Source organism: Varanus komodoensis, unplaced genomic scaffold, assembly GCF_004798865.1.
Source record: "Varanus komodoensis strain SLA01 unplaced genomic scaffold, ASM479886v1 scaffold7_1, whole genome shotgun sequence".
In the NCBI taxonomy this organism is placed as follows: domain Eukaryota; kingdom Metazoa; phylum Chordata; class Lepidosauria; order Squamata; family Varanidae; genus Varanus; species Varanus komodoensis.
The window spans coordinates 12,919,666-12,946,796 of NW_025336479.1; the positions used below are offsets into that span (position 1 = coordinate 12,919,666).

Consider the following 27,131-nt stretch of genomic DNA (forward strand, 5'->3'; position numbering starts at 1 on the left):
ACAACCCACAATTCAACAAAAACCATACTTAGGGCAATAATTACATATGAATCAAATTACAAAGAACAGCTGAGAATGTGGGTGTTTGAACTCAACTAATCTAGTCCATAATCCTATGAAACAACTTTTTTAAAAGGACAGGGAATAACTCCATCAACATACATCAGCATCAACGTGACTCAGAAAAGTTTGGGTTCTAGCTCCATCTGTGCTAGATGGCTTCTACCTCTCCAGCTCTGGATGGCTTCTACCTCTCCAGGCTTGATACAGCAGAATTGGCAATTAATTATGAGAGTTCAACCATGTATGAATGGTTAAGGGTGCAATCCCATATGGCTGCCTGTAACTTTTGAAACTTGGAAGGTTATGGGCATCCTAGGAAGTGCAGGAGAGTACCTCTGAGTTCCCTGCACTCTCAAAAAGTATTTATATGGAAGATTTTTATTTTCTAAATATTTTCCCCTCTTCACGAGGGGAGGGGGTTAAGCACCTCCTGATTTTGACAGAAAGTAGCTGTGCCTCACCCTTCAACCCCCACCAGCTCCAGGATTTCTCCTGAAAATTGGGGGGGGGGGACATTCCAAGGCTTCATCTGGCCTCTAAGAGGCAAGGAGGGGGCCCCTCCAAAGGTGACATCCCTGCTGGGACTTTGGAAAGCTTTTCTGAAGTCACGGACAGGTCTCCACCTTTTCTATGGCTTGCTGGACAAAATCTACCAGTCATAGGATTGTGCCCTTAATAAACTAACATATTTGGATACCTACTTGCTCAGTTTTATAGGAAAGGGGCAAGAAAAAATGTGTGCTGCTTTTGCTGGAGGCCAACAGCCTTAAAGAATAAACCAAGTATCAGATGGCCTTATGGCCCCTTGCAACTCTACCTTTCTGTGATTCTATGACAGGAAAGTGGTTATACAACATCCTGGTTGTGACAACAAAGGGCACTGCTTCAGCACTGTAGATCTGCCATCCATTGTACCTTCCTCTGAGTCAGCAAGGATGGCCAGTAGTAACAGTGGCATAAAGAGGAATGAGTTCCAAGGTAGTACAGCAAAGAAGCTGTTTAAATAGTTATACTTAGACAAGAAGTTGTGAGGAATACAAATTCAGAAAAGGGATATTGTCTAGATACCAAGCACTTTAACTCTCCCAAGCTACTAGGAAGACTAGAAATATACCTTTAACAATATGATGTCAATTTCAGAATATTTCATTCCATTCACCAATATTGGAATCAATCTGTCAAAAGGAAGTAGGACAAAGATGAGTCAAGAACTAGAGCCTAGAGTGAAAATGACATAGATCACATCAGATATTGCAAAAAACCATTACCAAACAAGAACAAGATTTTGAGGTTGACATTCTGATAGTTTCACCCCCTGTCCCAATCAATCAAACCTTGCAGTAAGCAAGCATAGTAGGCATTGCTTCACTTTAGGGTCTGCACTGCCAGGCAAACAGACATCCAACAATACATGATATCCCACAATCAAATGAACACCCAGAAGGTTGCAGCCAGCTGGTAAACATTCTACTTACTGTCTATCAACATAAAAGGCAGTCGATTGAAGACGTATAGCAAGTATGAAAAGCAACTCTTCAACAGCCCACAGTCTCCCCTAAGCTCTCCCATGTTAGAATTCCCTTTTTCATCCCAACTCCGAAGAGAGCACTCTGGTCTTATTCTACAATTCAGCAGAGGTGCCAACAGCACAACCTACTCTGGTCATGTGGATTTAATGTCAACTGATACAGTGTGGGAATGTATAAAGTGTGCCCAACCATGTCAGCTACTAACTCACACAGAGGGGGATGAGATCGATTAGGTGGCCCAAGGGGTAGGCAATACCTTTCTGGGAGGTGGTGGGGTCAGCTGCTTTGGATAAGGAGATTGCACATTTATTCTTTAAGAAACCCTCTTTGGATCCATTGCTATTGTTCAGTCACTGACACTCCCTTTTGTCTGCCCACAGTGGTTCACACTCTAGTAATCTCCCAACTGGACTGTATGCAGAATTGACCTTGAAGACTACTCCGAAATTTTAGCTACTGCAAACTGCAGCAGTCAGAACTACAACTAGTACAGCTAGATGGAGTCATAATGTTCTGAACTGGCTGCCACTTCGCTTCTGAGTTCAATGCAAGGAACTCGTGTTTTCTTTTAAAGCCCTAACCTACTTGGGATCCAAATTTCTGAATAAGCTTCTCCCCCCATACAGTCTCTCTATGTGGCAAATGTGCTTTAAAGTCATGATAGGTGGCTCTTCTTTAACTACCCTGTTTCCCTGAAAATAAAACCTAACCAGAAAATAATCCCTTGCATGATTTTTCAGGATGCTCATAACATAAGCCCTATCCCAAAAATAAGCCCCGATTAAGATCATCAGCCAGACGGATGCATTTAGTGCATCCATTGCAACACAATTTGGGGTTTGGAGTTATAACGATGTTCCAGAAGAAGACATGACTGCATTTGAATAAATGTAGATTTTTGTACATGAATAAATGTAATTGTTGTCCATGAAAATATGAGACATCACCTGAAAATAAGCCTTCCTAATATGCATCTCAAAACAAGGACACATCCCTGTGCATGCCCAGCTACTCACTGCACTAGGTGTGAAGAGAGCACCTCCTTGCAGATGGGTTGTTCAGCCAGTGTCAGCCAGAATTCGCATGCTTCCAATGCCACATTCTCATCACTGTCCTGGGTCCTCTGCAACATGTACTGAGGAACAGAAAAGAACAGCAACACAAAACATTGACTCCGACAGCTACTTTCTTTGCTTCACATTGCTTCTTTGCTTACCTCACTGAATGATGAAACAAGTTTACCAGCAAGAGCTCGCACTATTTTGCTGTGACATGCTGTATTAACAGCATCAGTCCATGGGGATGAACCATCCAAAGCATTAGTTGTACTGTAAGGATGTTCACTGGAACAGCAGTGACCCACTACCACAGGATGGGAGCAAAAGATGAAGAATGCCACATCAGCTCTTTTTCCCCTCAGTGAGTTTTCACAGAAGTGCTGGAGTATAAGGTAAGCTCATGTGACACAGTAACCCACCCTGAAAATAACCTATGCAGTATGGTTTGTTCACAGAACAAGAAGCGGTATACCCAGTAGATGACTGGGCTTACTGTGGGTTATTCTCCTCTGGTCCTCCAGCCAGTATTCCAGGATCCTGCACAGCAGAGCACGTTTTGTTCCCCAACTCTCTGCTGCAATTATGATCCTGTTGAGGTTCTCAATTTTTTTTCCAGAGCCTCATGCTGCTGGCAGTGACAGTCACCTAAGCAGCACATTGGAGTGACCATGACTTGCTTATTATTTTTAATTTTAGAAAATTGCCCAAAAAAGTGTTTGTGAAAAGGGGACGCAATGCAGATCTCTCATTCTAGGAGTTACCTAGAGGGTGAGGGAAGTGTGGAAATGGTAGAGGGCACTGGGAACTGTCAGGGCAATACTTAAAAACTACAGCCTTATACTACTAAGGGAGGGATATGCACAACAGCCCCTTTCAGCTTCATCACTTTTCTTCCCAATTTGCAGCTCACCAACTGGTAATTAACCTATATGGAAGCTCACTCTCCCAATGCCATGGAATTTGGCTACTGAACCCTGACCAGACATGAACAAAAACACTGGCAAAACAAGACTCCATACTGCAGGCAGCCATGATTGCACACTTGCACAAGTCTGATTGTTTGTTTAAAGTATGATCTCAATTGCACAAATTTCTGTTGCTCCCCTACCCAAAAATTGTAAAAGCAGGCCACAATTGCATCAAAGCTCACTTGGGCAGCAAGGGAACAGTGGTCACTGGCAACAGCACAGGCAAAACTGGCAAAGATTCTTGCTAAGTGGCTCATTCACCACATCTTACAACACATGATAAAATCAGTCTCCTAGGTTCAGATGACATGACATTCAATTCCTCCTAGAACAAATCATGGGCCATCAGAGTAGTTTGCTTTTGAAAAACTAGTCATTCTGTAGAAAGAGAGCTGAGTATGGATGCCATGGCAACCCACCATGGCTATTTACCCACCAAGGGGTTGCTGTGTCATGTGAACTCTAGACAGACGAAGCCAAGGCAGCCAGCTCTGAGACAGAGTTCTCAACTACAAGGCTGTCAGGACTGGAGAAACAAAAACAGTGGTCAGCAAAAATTAACAGTGGAACAGGCAAGCTGACATAGGTGTTTATAGACATCTTGCCCATATTTCTGAGATCTATAAATGCCTACTACAGTATTCCAAAACACAGGTCAAGATAAGATTTTAGAGGCCTAGTTTGGGAAAGAAAAGGTGACTACCTGAATGATACTATGCATATGAGGGATCAGTCGGTCAATTCGCACTTCTAGAAGCATCACCAATGCTCGGCAAACATTCTTTCGAACTTCAGGGTCTTCATCAACTGCCAGGGCAAACAAATGCTGCCAAGAGGAGGAATTAATGTTCACTTTAAAAAAAATCCTTAGGCCAAGAATCCCACAAAATTCAACTAGCCCAAACTAGCCCTCATACAACACAAGTGGCTTTTCCAGAATTGTTGCAACTTGGACAGAGAACATCTACTCCCATGTGGAGATGCATTATGCTCGGATCCCTCTGACAGCAAATATACAACGGTACTTATTTTATAAACAAACTGCAGTTCTTTGCAAAGCTTTGTATTTTTCGGAAGTAGAGGTATAATGACAAAGTGGCACAGTTAGCAGGAGGACAACAAGTGCACAGAGGAGGAGGAAAAGGAAGGCATAATGGAGGGACAGGTATTCAAGACCTACCAGTCCTATCCTATACACACTGGAGGTTTTCCACAGATATTGCCTGTACATTTTCAAGTGCAGAGGTAACACAAAACAATCAGTACATACTACATTTCTCTAAGCCTGGAGTAAAGAAGTATGCTGGTGTTCAGAACCAAATACCTTTCTCTCTGTATTTCCTAAGGCTGCCTCTGGCCATGGATATGTTACTGCAGTAAAAAGAAATCACTGAGACAGAGAAAGCTAAGGATGCAATTCTTTAAAAAAATCCTTATCTTTCCTTTTTAAGAGATCTGATCAAACAATGGACAAAAGCTTTAAGAGCTGGAATTCCTCAAAATTATAGGACAGAGGTGTCTGATAAGGGAAAAGTTACATGGAAAAGACAGTCACGAGTTCACAACGTGGAGTATCATGGCAATCTTGAACAATAGTTCAAATAGTAAATTTCCCTGAAAGGCTGTTTGGCTACTCATTCCCATCACTGTGTAGCAGCAAGAGAGCATGGAACGTATTGTAGAATACAAACATTCTGTGCCTTAGTACATGTCATCACTGCTATCAGTGAACTAACGTACATCCAGAGCGTGACCCAGGTTCTGTGATAAACACAAAGTGATTCTGTGGTAGATGGTAAAGGATTCCTTGGCAGGTCAGCTGAAGTGAGAATTATACTTTAATACAATCTGAATCTGAAAAAATGGCCCTCTGCTGCCTTAACTTTCAAGAACAATCACAGGCACATGGAAAGCCACCTCACCTCAATGAAAGTGTCTATGTTATCCATCAAGGCTTGGGCCCTTTCCATGATGAACTGGTTAACACAAGCAATGGCATGTGACCTAATGAAAAAGGAGGAACACAGATGAAACAACTATTTGAAATAGCTGTTCCTATTCACCCCAGTAACTTACCACCTGAAGTGCAGCCCTGGATAACCAAGCACCAGTTTGCAGTCTAAACACCCCAAACTTAATAGATTAAAGTTTCAGTTAGCATCCATTTATGACCTAGTTTTGGGACTGTTGAAATATTTGAAATGAATGAGTAATCAGCTTTTGGTTTAATCTGATAAAAAGTCAATCTCAAATTACTATATTTCATCACCATTTTGTTGCTATCTTTCTATATCCACCAAACATATAAGATCAACAAGCATGATCTTGCCTAATGGATGGAACACAGGACAGGAATCAGCAGCAAACTAGGTAAATACCTTATCTTGGGACTGCAGTGCTTGAAAAACTGAAGGAACTTTGGGATCATGGCATTAAGGGGTCGATTGAGAGCATCACTGTCCAGCAGCTCAGCAGAATCTTCACAGATCTTCTGTAAGGCACCAAAAGCCCCCTAGAGAGCATAGCAATGGTTAGTACCAAATATGTGGGGTTCAGGAACAGGCAGAGGATATCTGAACTTCAATGGAAAACCCATAATGGCATCTTGATTTTAATACTTAAATTGTCCTTCTAGCATGAGCTGTTTTCAGTTTGAGATCTGCCAAATTTCAATTTCAGTTTGAGATCTTGCCAAAAGAAAGCCATTTAAGTGACAAGCTGCCAGTTTAAAAGAACGTGTCGTCCTCCTATGCTTAGCCAGGCATCCCACGCAAGAGCCGGATATGTGTCAGCTAACTGCCCAAATAACTAGGGATGCTAATAAAATAATTAGCAACAGGATTTTAAAAGAGAAAAACTCCTACTTTATTACTTATTCATGGTATTTTTATATTGCCTTTTTGAAGACAGCCAAATATGGCTTCAAAAATTTAGAAGCTAAAAACAATATTCAAATGTAAACATAGTAAGACACACTGAGCACAATTAAAACATTAAACATTATAGTAATAATTAATACAACTGTATTATTATAAAATATTAAAATGATATAATCATATTTAATAATCATTAAAACTTTAAACATTATAGTAATAATCTTTAAAAGCCATGTTTAAAGAAGTGTCTTCATCCCCTTCTTAAATTCACAGAAAATGGAGACAAGTCATCACTCTAAAAGAAGTTATGTTCCAGAGCTTAGGAGTAACACAAGAAAAGGCCCCTTCCAAAGAGCCTGCCAAGCAGGCCTCTGCAAGCAGGGGGGTCTTCAGCTGATCTTAGTAACTGAACATGTTTATAATGAGAAAGGCCTGGAAAACAATTGACAACCAGCAGAGATATTTCTGTATTTGAGAGATGCCCGGATTAGTAGCCTAGCTGCCACATTTTGAACCATATGTAGTTTTTCAAGAGTGGCCTCAAGTAGACTGTAGTGCAATAGTCTGTAATACAACATGGATAATTCTCAGATCAAACTGACAGGACCAGTTGCAGCTTGCACACAAAACAACAGTTAAGAAAATACCGTTCTTACTGGCTAATGAGCCAAAGGCAGTGTAGAACCCAGTAGCATTCCCCACTGATGAACCTGATCTTTCAAGGGGAGCATAACTTCACCCAAAACTAGTTGACTCCTGGTGTCCAAGGTAGGCTTTCTAATAACCAAGAAGACTTCTGTCTTTTCTGGATTTAAGTTCCATTTGTTCATCTCAGCCAGTCCATTATCAAACTTAACTGATAATGATCTGAATGAGACTGAAATGGGACCAGAAAATCAGTATCATCCAAATATAGGTGGAATGACCAGACTAATAGCCTCTTGATCACTTTGACCAAGAATTAAATTTTGGTAGCTCAATATTTCTTTGTTGGAGCAAAGAAAGGTTTCTTCCAAATTGGTTGACTGCTGCATGATGCATCTGGTCAGTGAGATGGCATTTTTATAGAATGCTGCCCGTCCATCACCATGCCCACTCTCACCGTCAGCCTGCTGTACTTCGGGATAACCTAAAGGACAAAGCTAGCTATCAACTCTCTTCTTTTCTCTCAGCCAATTCTCTATGATACAAGAAGGTCAGCATTTTCATCCAGACTCTGATCTTGGATGACTGAAATTTTCCCAGCAACTGTTCTGGCATTAAAAAGCAGGGCCTTTAGGTTGGAAGGTCTACTTTTGTTGTTTTCATGGCTTCTAATATTCCTAAATGCTCCTGATTCCTTCACTCTCACTAAAACAGTATCTCACCCAAAAAACCCCCTCAGTTATCACACATCCCATCCTACTGATATAGTTTAATTTACGCTTCATATTGGGTTGATGGAAAACTGGATGTACCTGTACCAGTGAAACAGCATCACTATTTGGATTCTATAGCACACAGCAAGAATATACTTTTGCCACATGACAACTCAATCCTCATCAGGTTAAGTGAACAACCACTTAGAAATAAATTGTTGGGATTTTTGTTTTTTTGAAATAATAATTTCATCTCCTAAGGCTGCAATACAACACACCAGTATGCCCCACTGAACTTAGCAGAGGGTAACATCTGTATAGAAAGGCACAGCATTAGGCAACTAAGTCACATTAATTTATTGACGTGCAGAACACACTGCTGTGCTACCATCAACCATATTTGAAAAAATCTAGGACACACTTCCCATGGCTTCTCTTCTGACACTAGACCACCAAGCACTATTTCCATGCCAAACATTATAATTTCCACTATCATGATTGCATTATCTTGCCTGGCACTGCAATCAGGCTTTCAACTAACCTATGCAGTTTCCTACTCACTTCACATGTGTTGTAATCCTCAGAATTGAGTAGATTGCAGAGCTGGGGCAGGAGCTCTGGCCACATTTGCAGCTCCCCTTTTGAAGCAATGGTTGTTATAAGAATACCTGCAAAAAGAAGGAACACGCCACATGAGCTCATTTAACTTTCTATACTGAACAACTCTCTCTCCTGAACTTTTAGTGCCAAAGAGAAAAGATGCTTTAATATTCCAGACCCTAAATGTAGCAAAGTTCTGCATGGAGTTGAGAGCAGCCTCCAAAGCAATTCAGAGTTATGAATTATTCTGAAATTTCCTTTTCAGTAAGAGAAAAGCATCTGGTGTACCCAACTTACTAAGGCACTGACACAGTAAGAGGACATATCAGAACTGTTAAATGCACTGATATGTATCATGACCAGTCACTATCTCTAGAAAACTGGAATGATTTATGCAAATCCTTCATCCAATATGTGGATTTTGCTTACTTGGTTTTGGGAAAGTCAAAAGAAAGATGAAAAAGAATCACACCTAGCACCTTATATGAACCGTAAACATATTTGCCATGAAAGAGGCATCCTACATGACCTTTTCATTATCTTGGTTCTATGGTGGCTATATGAGATTTACAACTTGTGGCTGCTTCACAAACACTAGAAGCATGATTACCTAATATTTATACATGCACCTGAACATGGTGTAAGGGTAAACTGATTTCTACTTCCTTGGTTTCTGATTTAACTGCAAGTTAGAACAGCAACTGCTATTAAAAATGTGGACTATTTCTCCCATTACCCCTAGCCAGTGTGGCCATATCTGGAGGGCACTAGGTTGCCTAACTCTAGACATGCTGCTTAAAAATAGAAATTTAGCTTCATTGTTGAGATCCAGAGACATGCTCCACCCATCCTTTCCCTAGCACTCACCAATGGTAGCTCTGATAAGAGAAGAAGCATCTCCAATGTTGTTAAGACATTCTTGCTTAATGAACTCAGCAACAGGCTGAGGGAAACTCTGGTAATGAGCCTTCACATTGTTCTTCAGGATCAGACCGCTCAGAGAACGAGTTGGTTCATCTATTTAGAGAGATTGTTTTGGAGTAGAAATGAATTCTGCAAGACCTGTTATACTGTACACCACAGAAGATACAGAAAACAGAGGGATAATGACGACCTGAGCCATAGTTTAAAAAAAAAAAGAGGATCACCAAAAAGTGTTTTTGACTAAGCTGAAGTGGTAGTGTATGTCCTAAAATCCCAGGGAGTAACACACATTCTAGGGAATTCTCCTCATGAACTACTTCCATTGCTTGAAAGATCTAATGGGACCAAAGTACCAGGCCTTGCTATAACTGAAGGAAGCTTGTTAATAAGTCTGAGTTGGAATGAGCCTCAACTAAGCCACCAAAATAAACAGAGTGACAAGCGTTTGGTCATATAATGCAATGGAACATTCATGGGAAGTTGTCAGAGCTGATGGGGCGTAACCCAACATTATCTGGAAGATCACAATGCTCAACTGTGACATAGATTTTAGAGCTTTCTACTGCACTACTGTAGATTTTAGGATGTTTGATATGAATCTTGATATACAGGAGTCCCCTGAAATTTGCGGGGGTTATGTTCCTGACGCACCTGCAAATTGTGAAAAACTGCGAACTTGGTGCCAGTGATGGGCACTGGCTGCCAAGATGGTGCAGGCAGGAGGTCCAGGCCAGGCCAGTGGGCAGGCACGCGTGTGGCAAGGCAGGGGCGCGTGCGCACAGAGATAATTTTCTCCAAGTGAGTCCAAACTCGGAGGAAACAATCTCCTTGTGAGTAATCCGCTGCACGGCAAGGTACCGGCTTACTCGCAAGATCGCCTTGGACTCGCTCCTTTAATTGAATTAAACTGAACAGGTCCTCATGCATTTTTCATGAATATTTGTCATTTTAGAACTGTATATGAATACATATTAATGTTTCCATTCACTGCAAACTGATGATTTTTGATCATCTTCATTTGTTCATCTCCATCTGGGAGGTCTTAGGTATGACTTATACTAGGCATGCTTAGAGTTTACTATGTCCTCCCACTTGCCAAAACGAACTGCATTGGAAGACCTGCATAGGAACTGCTTACATTATGGTGACCTTAAGTTCTCAAGAAAGAAAAGGGGAAAGAGGTAAACAGAACCCCACTATTTACTTATAAAAGGAAAAACAGGAACTTGGCACAATTAAACACTTGGGGACATCCCATCTGCTGTGGAGAGCTGTGAACAAATCCCTGCCTTCAAAAAATTAAGAATGACTGAGGTACGTTCTACTGCCTAGACCTCAAACAATGAGACACAGGAGGTACATTCGTTTTTTACTAAAACAATTTTTCAAATACAACATAAAATATCTTAAGAATAGCTGCTACTCTATGGCTCCCAGTAACCATAAAATAAACATGATCCTCTGACTGAATATGTAAATTTTCTCTAACACAGAACTTTCACCAGGCAGAATGAAAAGCTGCTTTGATCTCAGCCGAACAGCAGAACTGGTGCAATTTTAAGGGGGGTAAAGAAAGAAAGGCCTATTTTTTCCTGTCACTTCATACTGAAGAAGACAAATATACCAATGTTTAGCATAGGCGAATGATGGTTAGTGATATATGGGTGAAATCCAATTATGTTCTTTCACTGATGGAACTATTTCTGTCAACCGAACTAGAAGATGAGGGAATTCCCTCCCACTGCAGTTCTCATATACCCTCAAAACTAGCTCTTATGGAGGCCTTGCAGAGCACATTTTATGGGGGTATGAGGCTGTAGAGGTAGAGAAGGTCCCAATGCGCAAAGGCCAGCCAAAGAATGTCAGTTGATTGGGCATGAAATCTAGTAGCACTCTCTGGCTATCATAGTTACAGAGCACTCTTATCTACAGGGACTTTTGCCCGCTATTTCTGTGCTTACAATGGGCTTGAATTTCTTGCCCTTATCTAGATTTTGAGCAAGAGACACCCCCAACTCAGAAAACCTCAGTTTTTTAACTCTTGCATTGCTCTCTTATAACCTCCATTGTAAAGTTTTATAACCTCCATTGTAAAGAGGATGAAGATCAACAGCTTGCAAATGGAAAGTTAGAACTTTTGACTCTGGAGGATCCCCTTTCTCCTATTCTTCACTAACCAACTTGAACAACAAAATTATCTCATTTCTTCCCTGGAAGACACAACAGACCAAACAGTGAGTCTGCCAAAAAGGGGAAGGGGAAGCTCTTTCGGCTTGCTAAATCAGGCAATACCATCTACACTTACTGAGGATTCATATCTGTCACTAACATTTTTTAGAATTTTCTTTCACCAAGGTAAATAGACATTGGGACCAACTTACCATTTAATAAGTTAACATTTAAGTTACTAATATTACATAATCAATATACATGTACTCCTCAAGCTATCATAATGGCAAATTGAATGGACATACCCTCAGATTTCAGACGCGTCAAGACAAATATCAAGTAGTTATTGAAATCAGGGAATTGGTTGAGCTGTTTCAGTTTCTGTAACATTTGTTAAGATAAAATTTCTTGATGACAGAATGTTAAGAACTATGACTTCCTGGTTTCCAAAACTTTCTTCTGATATAGGTGTGGGTCTCTGCTGTTTGGAATACCCAAATCCTTAAACAATAAGAGTACAGTTTTGAAGACCAGACCTTATATTCCTGCTCACAGCTCAAGAAATCTCACTTTCAACTAAATTTCTTTTTAGCAAGTGACTTTTTCCTGATCTCTTTGATATTAACTGCAAATAAAAAGGTGTTTTCTCCTATATCATGCACTTTCTGTGGCAACCTTGAGTATACCAAGGATACATCTTGCACAATACGCTGGGTTGCTGTGTTTGGAGACTGGGAGTCTTTGAGTAACTGAAGTACTTGCTGGAGCCCCTGTTCATCTGGCTGCCAATCCATGATGGGAATCTACCTAACTGTAGAATGAAAAAGAATTGGAATTATTCACATGAAATGCAAACCTAGTGGTCAGCTCAATGACTTAAGACAGCTACTTAAACACTCAGACATCATCCGATCTTAGGCTACAAAAATCGAACAACACTTTCATGATTAAAAACACAACAGACACTGATAAATAGTGCACTGCCTTGTTTTAGTCCATGCCAACTTATATTCAGGAATTGCAGCATACAGAAAGGTATTTGAGACCTATAGAAGCCAAGGGATATTGCTATCAGGGCCCTGGAAGATATATTAGAAGAGCTGTAATATTTCAAGCCTGGCAAGTTTGGCAAAGTTGCAATACCACCCAATAAGTGTAGAAGAACATGTAGATTTTGTTTATCCTGTCTTGCACTATAAAAAATTGTTCTTTTACATACAAGATAAGAAAGAGATGAAATCCCAGAGCTAAAGAAAGAACTAGAAGTTCTTTCCTATACACTATAGGGATTTCCCCTCAAGTGTCAGTTTCAGGCCTGTAGGCAATATGTTTGATCAAAACATCTCCTAACCCCTACATATATCTAAGTGAGTAACTTTGTAATTGGCTACAGCTTGAGTTACTGCAGTTACTCGAGAGTATGGTAATTATACAGAAATAACATGCTAAAAGATGCATACTGTTTGTTTTATTTATTCAACTTATATTCCATTGTAACTAGTCTGAAGACTCTAAGTGATTACAATAATATTATATAATAATAAAAGCAACATAAAACAGAGAAAACACACTGCCAAGGGATCAGATATCAGTAAGTTAAAATATATTAAGGCTAAAACAGTATAAATAACAACCTAATATAAAAATCAATTGTTAAAATGCCCAGAGGACTGTTTTCACCTGGCGCCAAAAAAATGGTGCCAGGTGAACTGCTTTCGGAAGACAATTCCATAAATGGACCCAGCCACTGAGAAGGCCCCTCTTCTATTTGCCATCCTCTTTAACTCCTTAAAGAATGGCTCTCTCAGAAGGGCCTCATCAGATCTTAGGGACCAGGTAGTTATATATGGGAAGAAATGTGCAGCTATCACCCATTGATGGATCCATCTAGGCATATTCTCTTCAGGTTGTAATTTTGTCTAAATCCTGAATTTTCCAAGCTCTGCATAAGCTACAGTTTACATCTAATAAAATACTTTTTCTTTAATTAGGGTTTCTATGTAGATTGCTATACTGAATGTGATTGTGTGACTTTGACATACATCTGTTTAATACTAAATGTGACACAGCACTGAGCAACACAACAATAAAATTTTGACTGCCTTTGTGACTCTAGCTGTGTGACTTTTCTGTTAAATTTCATTAGAGGTCAAGTACTTCCCTGCTATAATACACACGTCTGGGAATATGTATCTACCTTTTAAAAAAACATCTATCAGTTCTCTCTCCACTCATTAGTACCCACCATTTTGTTAGCTTTTCAGCTTCCATTCTTCAGAATATCCGTTCCAATTTTGATTTTGATCAGTGAATACAGCTATGACTCACTGCAAAGCCACCTCTTTTTATTGCATTTGAACTGGCTATTTACTATTCCTCTTTCAGAATGGGGCTCTAATGAACTACCATTCAAAAGCAAAGACATAGTTCGGTGTACATGCTCACTACAGAGACTAGATTAGCAGCATAATGCAAGTTAAAATGCAAGATCTTCAGTTCATGACATGGAAAGAAGATAGATTAAAATCTATTGCTAGATCTCTGAGTGATTTGGAGTAGATCAGCCAGGATTTCCAATGCCCACTGGTTTAAAATAAGGAAAAGCATTTTTCCACTTCCTCCTAAAGTAGGATGCTGAAACAAAGGAAGCTTGAAGATTAACAGATCTGTGTGTGAAATTATGGCTGCACGCTCTAATTCTAGCACCCAAAAAAGAATATTTGGGTTGTTCTGCAATTTTTTGTCCACCTTCTTAAGCTACTATTGTGTACTTAGCTCCAGGTGATAGAACTTGAACATCTATTGAAAAAGCAAACAGATCTCACTGCTCAGCCCGGAGTGCAGGGCATATGAGAACTTTTAAGTTTAATCATCTTAACTGTTTGTGCAAAGAAAATGTTAGACATAATGATGGAGGCTGAATCATCAGATTCTAAGTGGAACCTCCATGTTCAAGAGGCAGTATAGCCCACCGAATTCGAAGTGCTAGGGCATGAGTGAGAAGGCTTACTCAAGACTTACTCTTTCTTAGAATCATAGAATAGTAGAGTTGGAAGGGGCCTTGAAGGCCATCAGGTCCAACGCCCTGCTGGTTCAGGACACAAATTTTATTTACACCATCCCGCTCAAATGGCTGTCCAGCTTCTTTTTGAATACCTGAGGCTTCCAGAATCGGGTGCTTCTAGGAATATAATGCTGGAACAGCTGGACCACAGATCTGATCCAGCCTGCCCCTTCTTAGGTTGTTAAAGCATGTACCGGGGCATGTATCTTACGCGACCTCCCCCGCCGGTCCCGCCACTGCCGTTCCGCGCTCTCTCTGCACCCCACCCCCGTTTGGGTTCTGCAGCATCACCTCCCACACAGAAGCAACATGAAAAGCGACAACTGCTGTGGGGTGGCAGAGGGCCCCACTGACCACAACGGAAGCTCTTGCGCCCCTCCCCCATAGCCATCCTTAGCCAGACCCGCCGAGCTTGGCGGGCGCCGTCGACCCCCACCCCAGTCGCCCCAGCCAGGCCTGACTCCCATTCAGCAAGTAATCCAGAATCTGCCTCATTACCGCCTTCCCTCAGTGGTTCCCGACTCAGCCACCCGTAGGCGGACTCAGCCCGGCACCCTGAAGGCTTCCTTTCGCCCAACTCCTGCCTAGGCCGAAGCTCACAGAGTCTCGCGCCATCGCCTCCCACACTCCCACAAACACACGTATCACCCCGGCACGGTACCTGCCTGGTTCCCGCGTGCCCAGCCTCAGGCCGCGGCGTCAGCTCCGAGAAAGGAGAAAGAGAAGGAAGGGGCGGCAAGCTACTAGAGAACGCAACACGCGGACGATGAGCCGGGCCGGCCGCCGTCTTTGCCGCTCACGTGACCAAGAGAAAACGGGAGGGGCAAGAGGCACTCGCGCGCGTCGAGGGAAAAAAAGAACGCGCGCACGCGCGCATTAGAAAGTTTGTCACGTGATTCCGCGAAACAGCGGCAGTCGCGCCGTCTGACCCTTAGTCTACAAGCGCTGTTAGACGTCACGGGGAACAAGCCGAACTTGGTTGCTATTTGGCAGCGAGCGGGGACTTATCCCTTCCGCATTATTTGCTTGGGACCGCTTTTTCTGTTTTTAACAAGTAGTTTTTCTTCTTGCGCAGATTACTTGTGGTCATGGAACTCTAATGGGAGAAAACAGAATGCGAGACCGTGTTAAGACACCATATACCATAATAAAAATTAAGTCTTTTAGTTGATACAGAATGCCTTGTTACTTGTATTGAAATAAGCTAGTACGGCTTAGCTTTGAAATTTCCCGCCGAAAGAAACAGTTTAAAAAGTAGTCAATAGGAAAGGGTTCACTATTGATGCTACCTTGTTACGCAGGATTGCACCTGATCTGATCCTGAAGACTTGTGGGGGAGCTGTGAGAGCATAAGTTTCATCATTTTTGCAGCCAGTGCAAAGACAAATTGTTCTCCATCATCACGCACTTTGCATCAGAACCACTGTTCTGTTGCATGGAAATTTTGTAGGTGTGTGTAGTTCTGGGGAAAAGGAACATCCATTAAGTTTTGTGGAGCTAATGCAATGCTACTTCTGATTAACTTTAGTAAACAACTAATGAACTGGGAACAAATCCATACAGTGGGAGCACTGGCTGCTGTCAGCAAATCTATTTATATACACACACACACACTGCCCAATAGCCAAAGATCTCTGGACGATTAACAATGTTTACAAATTACAAATGTTCACAAATTACGAATTTGCCCACTATCCTGCAGTCTATGGGCACATGCTGAAATAAAGGTATAGGTTGTGATTTGTGTCTGATCCTCCTGGAATAACCTGCTTTTTCCCATATGTGCTTCACTGCCTGCTGTCCATTCCAATCCTTCTGCCTGAAGTTTTATTTTCCCCTGAAACCAAGTGCACTCCTGTTCACTGTTCACATATCCCTTTTTACAATAGGAGACAGAGCCCTATAAAGATATAGAGAAACATTAGAACCAATGTAAATTAACCAGTGTAAAATTGCACATGTTTTTAGTGTTGTGGCTCTGAGTCCCAGATCTTTTCTGTTCCTAACACCAGCACTGCATAGGGCATAGGCTTATATGAACCCATCAACTGCCTCACAGTGAACCACCCTGGCCATTCCCATGATGGGGCAGAGGACTTCAGGAGGAAAGGACATTTATTCCAGCTTGACTGCTGTTCCTTACTTAAAACTATGGAATAAGGTGAGATACCATGGTATTGAGCATCCTCTTGTGGGGATAACCATTGGTCTGTAGTTACTGGGATTCACCGTTTTTCCTTGGTTCCTATGCAGAGCAGGCTCTATTTGCCATCTATTCTAGCTCATCATACTGTTCTCTGACAAGTCCTACAAAGGATCCAAGTTATGCAAAAGTTATTCAATAAGTGGTGTCTCTTCAATTGGTAGTAGAGGAACTATTTTCCCCAGTACTTCCTCCTCAGGTTAACTTTATGGATGCATTGTCCCTGCAGCTCCTGGTTAGCTATAGGCCTGTATATGGAAATTGAGAACACTGCCCTCCTGTCACCTGTCATGAGTTTTTCAGGATTAGAGTTCCTGCGAGTACTCATGGTGATGGCAATGGTTGTGAGGGGCCATTTTGTTTTTGGCATCACTGGATGTGGGTCTTTCTCATTCTGGCTTTATATATAATATACCATATGCATGTCTTACATGGTTGAGCTGCATAAACTAGACTCTAATACAAAAATGTTTATACCATGGTACATGTACTGATCGTTAAGAAGCCACAAGGCTTCATTTTTATTGACTATTGCAATCTGCAGCTATTGCACATTTGCTGACCAACTTGTTGCTATTTTATCATACTCATATAATCTATGAAAAAAACAGGACAGGGATGTTTGTATATGTTATAACATATTATTACTTTATGTTGAATTGAATGGATAGGATACTTTAAGAATAAATTTTAAGAAGTATGATTGTCCCATATACAGCTAAACTAAACTAAAAGCAAGTGTTATGGAATAACATTTGTAGAAGCATTTTTTTAGCAGAAAATATGTTCCATCAGTATTATTATAGCTATGAATGACTAACTACTCTTATAAAAAATAAGGAAGGGTCTTCTGGCACCTTCAAAACTAACACATTCATTATGGCATAAACTTTTGTGGACTGCAGACTATTTCCTCAGATGCATGAGATACTAGTTCACTTTAGAAAAATGAAGAAGTCCTGCGGTTCACAGCTGCAGTTTTAAATTTACAAAGTAAGTTGGCATAGGCTCTCTTAACAAGCCATAACTATTCTGAGTTAGATGACAATCTGGACATTCACTCTTATTTAATTAAACAAGTGCTGCTGGAATTAGTCACGATCGGTTACTCTTAATCTGAAGGCTCACCCATTCTTTCCAGAACAGCTGCGATCAAGTCAAACCCAACATGACTCGTGAGTCAACTTGAGCTTTTCCACAAAGCGAAAACATCATTAAAATATAAACCCATAGCGAATATTTTGCCGTTTGATGCGGCTCCTTTTGTTCAACGTCTCAGGCAAAAGAATATGGAGATCATAGCCGCTCGTCTTCCGCACCACTCCTCCCAGCTGCCCCGCCGCCCTTTTGCTTTGCAGCGCGCAGGCGCAGTATTCCCTGTGGTAAGACTACAATTCCCGTCATGCTACGCGAGCCCCTATTGCTGCCGCGGCCCACCCCCCTCGGTTCCGGAGCTGGCTGCGGGAGGTTGCCCGGGCCGGACCCGGCAGCGGCCCCGAGCGGGCAGGCTCGGGTGGGCATGGGGGGCTGCCTTTCTTCGCAGGCGGCTGATGACTTGTCGTTGCTCAACGACTCTACGGGCGATGGTGCGAGCCTTGGGGCCGGAGATCCACCTCCGCCTCCTATCCCTGCCCCGCCGCCCCCCTACCAGGTACCGAGTGGGGGGAGGGGAGGGCTTGGAGCGGATGTGCTCCGCCTCTTGCCGACTGCGATGCTGAGCGTTGGGTCTCCCATGGGTAGCCTGCAAGCCTTTGCTGGGCAGGTGGTAGTATGCAGACGTAGGGGACAAGGCTACCTAGAGTGACGGAGGGGCGACTGGGAACATGATGGAGGAGACCCTGACTTCTTTCATATACGTGAACTAGACCCAAGTACACAAGGATAGCGCTTGATGCGCTGTTCAAGTCGGGGAGTAGGCAATAGCATTTAAACTTTAGTAGCTTCCAGACGAGGCTTTTATTATGCAGTTGGCTTGCCTCGCCTCATTCTTGGAATTTTGGCAGCTCAGGAGTGGAGAGTCCTCCAGTTATGAGCCTCTCGTGATTTCCAGCCATTTTTTTCCATTAATAACGCGCGTTAAGGGGTTCGAGGTAAAATAGCTGTCCAGTGTCTTTTGATTGGTAATACTAGGCATCCTTGCTGTGTAAGCAGCCTTGAATACTAAGAAGGGAATTGCCCCTTTAACCTTTGGGCTTCTATAGATAGCACTAAGATATTAGGGTTGTTTTTTTTTTATCAGATCCTGGTAGTTTTATTACTATTAACTTGTTTTTAAACTGTTTTAAATTCTTAAATGTTAAACATTTCATGTAATGTTGTATACTGTGGATTACCCAGAGAGTTTCGGCTCTAGAATTGGAATGATTAGAGAAGCCAATCTGCTCTTCTCACTTATCAGAGAGAAGTCTGTAAAACACAAATTGAAGGATTTATCCTGGTGAGCATTCTTGAGTGAAGGATGTGGAATGGAAGTGGAGTCAGCAGTGGAAGATGCCACCTCATATAAACATCTGGGAAACAGAAAGTTGCCAAAATAATTTACTAGACAGAGTGGTGGGCAGATTGCTCATAAGGCTTTTAGTCAAAATACATTGTGTAGCTATTCATTCTTTTTTTATCAGGTTTTTTGTTGTAAGTTAAAAACAAAAGAAGTGAGAAAACACAAGTGGAGGGTTACAAATGGAAGATGTGTCTGGTCCCCCATAAAATACAGTGAATGAACTGGGACAATTTCACAGGAAAAGCTTCATCTGGAACACCTTTGTGGATAGGCCAAGATTCAAATGAGGGGTGGGGGATATACGTAGGCTGTTTTCTGTAAAATGTAGGCTATGAATGTGACCACATGTGCTTGTGAGTACATGCATTATACAGATACTGTGATCAGGAAGCCAGGTTCTACTGGAACCCCTTCAAATGAACAGTAGCAGGAAATCTAGGTTAATGCATAAAATGGCCCTTATTAGGCAGCAATGAACAAGCCACAGTAAGGTTAACTTACTTAATAGGATGGTCATGAGAATAAAGGGCAAGATCTGAAAAAAAGTGCCTGCAAGGAAGTAGCCACAATGGGGTAAAAGTATGAACTCTGATTTAATCTATAGAGTATGGGTCCTCAAACTGTGGCCTGCAGGACGGATCCAGCCCGCCATGGCCATCCATCCAGCCCGCACTGCCGTTCGTCGCCTGTGCGCTTGCTACGTGGGCGGGGAGGTCATGGCTTGCTCGCTTGGAGATGGTCTCTGAGTGAGCAAGCCGCTGCCTGCCTCCCATTCATCCGCGCTTGCCGCTGCCTTGCAGCGCGGGGAGGTGGTGGCTTGCTCAATTGGAGATGGTCTCCAAGCGAGCAAGCCACCGCCACGCGTGCCCGATGGCACCTCACCAACCCGTGCATGTAGCCACCGCCTTTCAACTGGCCCCCTACCGAAAAAGTTTGAGGACCCCTGCTATGGAGAAACAACTACTCAGATAAAATTATTTGAAGGCTCTAGAGCTGTACAGAGCTGCTGGGAAGTTGAGCAGTTTGAGTAGTAATTAAAGTTGGACTGAAAGAAATTGGTGCATGAATCACCCTGTGTAAGGTGTTGACAAAGGGGGCGCCATGCTTTACTAAAGAGATTGAATGCCCTGACACATTGGCTTTTGGTTGGAGATGAAGTTTTTAGACTTCAACATCTGTTTTAGAGCTGGTGTGCTTGCACCATTTCTGATGAATTTTTAAAAGACACCGAGTCCCTGCTCCCAGGAGACTGAGTCATGTTTCATATACTGCTATCTCTTTCCACAGAGAAATTACCTAGTGTGCACAGGGTAGTTTGTTATCATCCTTTGACTGGTTGTCCCATGATCTTTGCTTTCCTATAGCTGAGAATTGTTTCTCCTACTTGCATTTTTGCAAGTTACTGCACCTGCAGGACAACATTCTCCTGGAAAAAATGAGGGAAAGGGCAATTGTTCCATCATTTGTATCACCATAAATCTGCTTGAAACTACAGGGAGGGAATAGGACAACATAAGACAATGCTTCATTTCTAAAAAAAGTAAGAGAATGGAATTCCATCCCTGCTCCCTTAAAGCATCAGAGCAGACCTCTTTAGGTGGATAGGAAATTATTTCCAATGACTTCAAAAGTTTTTCATTTCTGTTGAAACTGATCAACAGCAGATTAGACAAACAAAAATCCTACTTCACACACACAAAGCTAACTTGTGGAATTTATTACTAAAAGTTGCTGCAAAGCCCAGTAGCATAGATGAATGTTTAAGGTATTAGATAAAGACATGAGAAAGACATGTTTTGGTGGCAACTGTCCTGTTTAAAACCAGTACACCGCAGATTGGTGGATGATGTATGTGAGTATCAGACAATCCAGTGCTTTCCATATTCAGTATTTGGATTGTGTATTGGGACACTGGAGACACTGTGATAAGAAGTTAGTGTGAACTGTTCGCAGTGCTCAGCTTGGGCCTTTAGTGTAGCCATAGAAGCAACCAATTTGTACTAGGTTAATGGCTGTGAAAAATCTGTAGGGTAGTAAGGGGCCTCAGTGAAGGAATAACCAGCTGCTGTGAACTCTTTCGCTCATCCTTGCAATGAAGATGCTGACATACCCTTTTGTGGAAGTTCATTGGGATAGTTGGGTCTTCTCTTGCCCTCCCCACTGCTGGCAGCTTCTAGAATCCTTAGCTTTGCACTTTGGCTTTCCATGTAGACCAAGGAGCACACATGTGTCTAAGCAACTTAGTTTCCAGGAGTGCTGTCCATCACAGAAGGAAGCCCTGGGCCTATCGGAGGGATGTGCATGAGCTTTCTCTCTGCTTCTTTGTTGAGCATTGCATCCACATTCCAATTTTGTTTTCAATAAACTGTTCATCATCCTCGGCACAAGTGTTTGTGTTTCCTTTGGATGAACTTTGAGCTTAAAATGAGACGCCTTCACTGGAATAGGCTGCTGGGGTTTATAATGTACAGATCCTATAATGATTGGCCATGCTGGGTGAGGCTGATGGCAGTTGGTCTACAACAGCTGGAGGGTTCCAGATTGCTGACCCCTGATGTGCAGTAAGAACAGGGAATGGATGTTGTCATCATGTTTTGTTGAGCTCCTTATAACTTTTGGCTGGCCACTGTTAAACTGCTGAAATAAATAGATGTCTGGTTCTGGCCATCATTCCAGTTCTTACATCCTGAACCTCTGACCAGCTCAGTGCTCCTTAAAATTATCACGTGCTATAGAGACCAAGTATTGCCCATGCCCATAAGACAACTTCAGTTTGCTGAATTGCCTATGTTGATTTAAAACATGGGCTGAGAAGCAAGAATGTCCACCTTTGAGAAAGGAGTTGGAGCATGAATGTTGCATGTTTACTATAAACAAATGGATTACTGTCTAACACATATTTAACTAGACACATTCCTAGTTAGAGAAGCAAAAGTTGGATCTGATCATTTTATGGGGAGTTAATTATTTGCAGATCCTAACACCTGAGTGTATAAAAGACCAGTAGTTCTTCTAGGGGTGGGCAGAAACTAAATTTCCAAATGTTTCAGGCTTTAGCTCCCAGTATTCCTGACCAATGGTCATGTGGCAGGGGCTTCTGGGAGTTGGAAATTCAAAACATTTGATTTGACCTGTTACCCTACCATATCTGTCAGAAGGTTAAGTAGCCAGTATGCAAGTGAATGGAAGCGATTTCAGGAATATGTAGATCTTTTGATATAGTGTTGCTGCTTGGATTGCCATATGTGAGTATGGGTACTATAGCTCCATTGGATTACTGCCTGCTTACAAGAGTAACAGGCATTTAATAGCTACTTATTTTTCTGACTTTCTAGGAACATGCATCAATTCCAGTGTATCACCCTACACCCAGCCAGGCACGTCTTGCCACACAATTAACAGAAGAAGAGCAGATCCGTATAGCTCAGAGGATTGGACTAATTCAACATCTTCCCAAAGGAATCTTCGATCCAGGCTCAGAACCATCAGAAAAGAAAATCAAAGAGTATGTTCTCTAGCATTTGTATTTATCTGTTAGTTTAAGCAGAGTCCTACAAATTTCATAGGAATGGATGCATGAGCAATCTTTATACCTCAAGTAACACCATGCAACAGTTTGCCTTGCAAAGTGCAATAGGTATTGATTCTCCTGAGTCTGAAAATGAAAAAAGCACCTACCTGGTGCCCGAAAGAAAAAAATATACCTGCTGTTAAACACTGCTTTAATCTCTACAGGCTAAGATGTAAAGTATAGGCAATGTTTCCATAGTATATTGCTATATAGAACCTCCTGCTATTTTAAGAACCTTACATTGCATGAATCTGTTTTCCAAATGGAGAAAATAATCTTCTTGAATACACTACTAGGAAAAAATGTAGGTCTTTGAAGAAATTGTAAAGAAGTTTTGAAAAAAAATCAGCAGAAAACTAACTTAAACTTTTGAAATGAGGCAAGTGGATGTAAAGCAAAATGATCTTCAGTGCTAAGCTGGAAAGCCTCTCCTAAAAGAAAAACCTATGCATACACACATCTTAGAAACATAGAAACAGAGCAAGTCAGAAGGAGCTTCCCAGGCCATCTAGTCTGACCCCTGGCTCCAGCTGGCTCTGCTCATGACATGCCTACCATGTGCATGTCCAGAGCCTATCCTTGAACACCCTCACCTATGGGGCCTCAACCATCTCCTGTGGAAGCCCATTACATACCCTTGTGGTCCTAACTGTCAGGAAGTACTTCCTGGCATCCAAATTGAACCTTGGTTCCTTGAGCTTGGCTCTTTAGACACTCTCAGCTGTTCCTGTTTTTTATTATTATTCCTTAGGTTCATGAACTATTAGATGTTGTCATCACAGTTCATCGGTAAACCGAAACTTGGTTGGGGACATAAGTGAACACAGATCACTTTTTATCCCAGCCACAGACAAGACAACCTGAGTATAGTCTTAGGTCATGAAGTAAGATGGAGTTGCTGAGGTGGATCCATGAACTGTACACCCACGGTAGCCACACATCCATAATGTATCCCCCCATTTTTTTATTTTGATTTTTTTGGAGAACATCTGTCAGAGAGAAATGAGTTTGGTCAGACTTGGTATGAGAGACCAGTTTCACAGAAAGTAGCTGAATCCTAACTAGTAAAGAAATAATATTAACTCTTTATTATGGATGGGGAACTTCTGACCATCCTGATGATTTTAGACTCCCATCCGTTTCAGCCAGCATTCTTGCTTTTTGTTTATTTAATTCATTTTTATGCCTTCCAATAGCCAGTGTCCTCTGGGCAGTTAGCAAAAGTCAAAATTAAAAACTGAAAAAACATACCCTCAAACATTAATTTAAAAACCCCTAATTGTGATTGCTATTTTTCAACACAGAAGCATAGCAGCTGCACAGAATAAAAAAGGATATATATAAACAAAGTTTAAAAATTAGATTGTTAAATGCTGGAAAAATATCAGTTATCAGGGATGATAACCATAACTGAACATCTAGAAGGCCATAGTTTATTTACCCTGGTAGCAAATTAATCCTCTAACCATGGATTTCTGTTACAGAGAACATGAAGGTACACAGGCTGCATATTTAAACGAAATTCTGAATATATCTAACCACTGCAGGTTTGATATGCAGAGTATATAATTTATTTTAAAAGAATCATATCAATTTACATGTATCAGCAGGTTTTAGTTATGGCAGATCATCCAATAGAGAATGTCCCATATAAGGATGTTTGTGAAGGAAGGTCTTTCTAGTGTGGAAAACCAAATAGATCAAGATGGAAGATCTGTAACTGTCTTGTATGATTTCTGTTTTAGCAATCACTTCTGGTCACTGTAAGAAATTTTTATTTTTATTAGTTGCCTAACAGGGGCTATCTTGCCCAAGAAAGGGGTTTTTTGTAAGATTGTTTTGCTTTGCAGCTACAGAGTGGATCCACTAAGCAGTGGCAATTTGACCTCCAAACTAGTAGCGTAAACTGACTTTATTTTGAAAGAAATGCTAATATCATAATACCAAAACTCAAGGCACCAAATCAACCCAACATTCCTTGCAGGCCTCAGTGTCTGGGAGGTATTTGTGGAGAGCCTGAATATTTTACCTGTTTGAAGGTAGTGCAGTCCTTTCAAATTGCTCCTCTGGAATTCAACACAAGGGAACTCTAGTGTCATCATCTGAACATAGAATTCTGAGCTCTAATTTTTATTATTTGAAAGTATTATGGACAGCACAAGAGAATACACTGTTCTTTAGTTGCATTCCTGATCCTGCCATGTGGCAAACTGGAAAGGGAAAGTAAAATAAAAGCCTTTCTGATAGTCTTGCAGCATCCTTATGCTAAGAATTCTATTTCCTTTTTTTCCCTCTGCCTCCAGGTGTGTGATCTGCATGCTGGATTTTGTCTATGGAGATCCCATCCGATTCCTGCCCTGTCTGCACATCTACCATGTACACTGCATTGATGACTGGCTGATGCGATCATTCACTTGTCCTTCTTGCATGGAACCAGTTGATGCTGCTCTGCTGTCCTCTTATGAGACCAACTGAGGTGGCTCTGCACCCTGCTCTTGTTAATGCTTCCAGGCTGGGGCTGTGTAGGGGGCTGGGATATGGCACACACTTTTATTTGCACATTTCTGGGATACACCAAAGAATCCTATGGCAAAGAACCTGGTCCCAGGCCCCAAGGACAACTCACAGCTGTTTCTGGCTTGGCTGGCTCTACTAAAGGCTGACTTGTGCCATATCTGAGCATTGTATCCAGTGTAGGTGACGATGCTGGGAGAGGAAATGGTAATGTTGGAGTTGTCCTTCTGCTCCACCCACACATGAATTTGAAGATCAAGACTAATATTTGAAGCTATTTTCTGCCTTCACACCATTTTAAATTTCGATTGAGTTAGCAAATACAGTACTCCTAGAGTGCTATATTGGACCGGTAACTTTTTGGCCAAAAAAGACGGTTGCCTAAAGCTGTTGTTGGTTGCTGAAATCTTATTTTAAATCTAAAGAGGTATTTGGAGATACAACCAGCTCTGGTCAGTGTGTGGCAGAATTAGAGTTTTGTTAAAGTGGCTTTTCTTTAGGATTTCCCTTTCTCCTGCAAAGCTGAAGAGTGCTTCATTTAAACCAGCGGGCAGAAGCAGGTGTGTTCCGATCTTGTGCACTATTGAAAATTCATCCAATTTCCTAAGCTGCAGTGCAGAAAGAAGCCTAATGGTCTTCTACCTTTCTGGGGCAGTTTGGAACTGTGATATTACTGGGAAGAAAAACAGAGCTTGATTCTGTAGCTGTTAGAGGCAGCCTGCTTCTATTTAAAGGTTGGTGTTTCAAGCTAAGAAGAATGAAGGATAGTATTTCCTTGTTCTTTTGTGCTTTTCAAGATTTTCTCCCTCTATCAAGAGGGAAGTTTTATAGCTGTTCTGAAGAGGTACAGCATGGTACTTCTGAAGCTTTTGTGGGGCAGGTAGATGTTCATGTTTATACAAATTCAGAGATAGGAGAGAGGGACTTTATCTTGGCATGTAGATGAAATGCATTCAAAGAGCAAACAAATGTTTCACTCACACCATATTGATTTGGGTGCAGTTAACTGGACAGGAAATGCAGATGTTTCTCTCACAATTCAAAGTTCCTGCCTTTCCACAACACTGTAATGAAAACAGTATTGACACTTTTTAGACAATTTGTTAGCATGATTATAGAATGAGACAAATGTTTGTAAATAACATTTTTTATAGAAAGTTGTTGACTCAATATGGTAAAAGCCCTTCAAGAGACTGTCAGTTAAGGCATTCAAGTGCACTATTATAAGAGGTGAAGGAATTCTGCTTGTTTGTTGCTCAGTGTTTACTCAGTTTGCCTTACACAAAATCAAGTGAAGACTCTTGTCCCATAGGAAACTGCTACCGCAGTCTATTAGTTAGTGCCATGCAGCAGGCACACTATTTGGCAAGGTTTCCCTTAGTCATTGCTGTTTATTGCCTTGCAAGTGGAGAAGTGTGAAAGTGCTTTTCTGATTATGTATTGTCCTTAACAAGGATCTAGCACTTGAAAGTGAAACTGATGTACATTGCATTGAAATGGAAATAAAACAGATTGCCTATAATTCCTTGTACATGTAAATATATATTGGATAAGTAACTAATGTGAATGTGAACATTCACTTTAAGTATTGGATAAGTAACTCAGATACTTTCCATAACTTTTTCAGCTAAAGTGAATGTGAGCAGACCGAGCCAAAGAGAATTATTCTAGTGGTCAAGCAGCAACAATTCTGCTCTGCTCTAGATTTTCTCTTTTGCTACAATGGCCAGTCAT

At 41.5% G+C, this 27,131-nt stretch overlaps 2 protein-coding genes across 5 annotated transcripts in view; one reads left to right on the plus strand and one right to left on the minus strand.

Annotated features, from left to right (window-relative positions):
• Positions 1-18,142, minus strand: part of TNPO2 (transportin 2) — a 39,837-nt gene extending 21,695 nt beyond the window's left edge. For 2 of the 4 annotated variants that reach the window (XR_006416927.1, XM_044453539.1), the window contains exons 1-11: positions 17,941-18,142; positions 15,271-15,705; positions 12,241-12,356; positions 11,851-11,926; positions 9,320-9,469; positions 8,414-8,520; positions 5,997-6,130; positions 5,541-5,622; positions 4,322-4,444; positions 2,609-2,727; positions 1,178-1,238 (exon numbers count right to left, since the gene is read on the minus strand). Coding sequence is in view for 3 of the 4 variants with exons in the window: in XM_044453539.1 (XP_044309474.1) it covers positions 1,178-1,238; positions 2,609-2,727; positions 4,322-4,444; positions 5,541-5,622; positions 5,997-6,130; positions 8,414-8,520; positions 9,320-9,469; positions 11,851-11,926; positions 12,241-12,339 (951 nt within the window). In the remaining variant the exon portion in view is untranslated. Of the gene's footprint in view, positions 1-1,177; positions 1,239-2,608; positions 2,728-4,321; positions 4,445-5,540; positions 5,623-5,996; positions 6,131-8,413; positions 8,521-9,319; positions 9,470-11,850; positions 11,927-12,240; positions 12,357-15,270; positions 15,706-15,898; positions 16,072-17,940 lie in introns of all 4 variants that reach the window. The other 2 variants (XM_044453540.1, XM_044453541.1) reach the window with 2 other exon arrangements.
• Positions 18,143-18,264: 122 nt separating this feature from the next.
• Positions 18,265-26,919, plus strand: LOC123035497 (RING finger protein 11-like). The gene is made up of 3 exons (XM_044453774.1): positions 18,265-18,463; positions 22,648-22,817; positions 25,187-26,919. Exons 1-3 carry the CDS (start codon positions 18,332-18,334, stop codon positions 25,356-25,358), a joined length of 474 nt encoding a protein of 157 aa, XP_044309709.1. The 5' UTR covers positions 18,265-18,331; the 3' UTR covers positions 25,359-26,919.
• The last annotated feature ends 212 nt before the right edge of the window (positions 26,920-27,131 follow it).

Coding starts and splice junctions, on each gene's coding strand:
- LOC123035497 (XM_044453774.1), top strand. CDS start 18,332: ATGGGGGGCTGCCTTTCTTCGCAGGCGGCTGATGACTTGTCGTTGCTC. Junction 18,464..22,647: donor CCCCGCCGCCCCCCTACCAG/GTACCGAGTGGG, acceptor CTGACTTTCTAG/GAACATGCATCAATTCCAGT. Junction 22,818..25,186: donor TCAGAAAAGAAAATCAAAGA/GTATGTTCTCTA, acceptor CTCTGCCTCCAG/GTGTGTGATCTGCATGCTGG.